Here is an 848-nt window from a genome sequence, read left to right as displayed (position 1 = left end):
TGAATATACATCAATATACATAAATAGGAAAGCCAGCTAAATTAGAGGACCTGCATTAGTCAAGCAACATAAACTGCTATGTAAGGTAAATAGTAAATCAGATCACCTGAATTTGGTTTGCCCACTTGCCCAATTTCCCAGAAAATCTAACTACTAAACCTTTTAAAGGAGAGAATGAAAATAATGCAAAAATAAAAGAAGTCATTTTCTAACTTTTCTTTTGGTCATAAGAAACAGGAAGGCAGAGTCACAAAACACAAATCCATGCACCTCCTGGAAAAAGTCTAATATATGAGTATTTAGGGAGGAAATCTGGTTCTCTTCCTTCATTATTTCTTTCTTTCCTTTTTTTTTTTAATTTTATTGAAGAAGAGCCATAGTCATTGCTACACATTGCTTTCATGCTACAATGGCATATAGTTGACTCTTTTAAGGAGGGCGCAGCTCACAGTGGTCCATGCGGGGATTGAATCGGCAACCTTGGTGTTATCAGCACGGAGCTCCAACCAACTGAGCTAACTGGTCCTCCATTATTTCTTGATAAAAGCATCACTGTTTCTTACCTGATCACAAATCAGTTCCCACTTTTTCTCATTGTCATACTGCCGAAGTAACCTGGCTTTGTCAGGGGGTAGGTTCATAGCATTCTAGAAAAAAAGAAAAAGAAGAGAGGTGTCACATTCCACAATACACTGTTAATGGGGAACTCCTAGGCAGACCAAAGAATACTACTGTGGTTCTCTTAGGACTTCTTTTCAATTCCTAGCATCTCATTAAAGAGAAACACACTGCAGGAGTCATTTAAACATCAAATCGGTTTAATGGGAGGGGAGAGGCTCTGAAGTCCT

General features: G+C 38.2%; 1 protein-coding gene across 8 annotated transcripts in view; it reads right to left on the bottom strand.

The window, feature by feature from the left end:
* The window catches only part of FMNL2 (formin like 2), a 297,656-nt gene that overhangs the window by 125,877 nt on the left and 170,931 nt on the right, over positions 1-848 (bottom strand). For all 8 annotated transcript variants that reach the window (XM_019646515.1, XM_019646518.1, XM_019646514.1 and 5 more), the window contains exon 2: positions 564-647. In XM_019646515.1, coding sequence (XP_019502060.1) covers positions 564-647 — 84 coding nt within the window. The remainder of the gene's footprint in view (positions 1-563; positions 648-848) is intronic.

The sequence above is a fragment of the Hipposideros armiger genome, unplaced genomic scaffold (genome assembly GCF_001890085.2).
Source record: "Hipposideros armiger isolate ML-2016 unplaced genomic scaffold, ASM189008v1 scaffold_104, whole genome shotgun sequence".
Classification (NCBI taxonomy): Eukaryota; Metazoa; Chordata; class Mammalia; order Chiroptera; family Hipposideridae; genus Hipposideros; species Hipposideros armiger.
The sequence above is the reverse complement of the archived record's forward strand: the minus strand, read 5'-3'. Positions and strand labels throughout refer to the sequence as shown.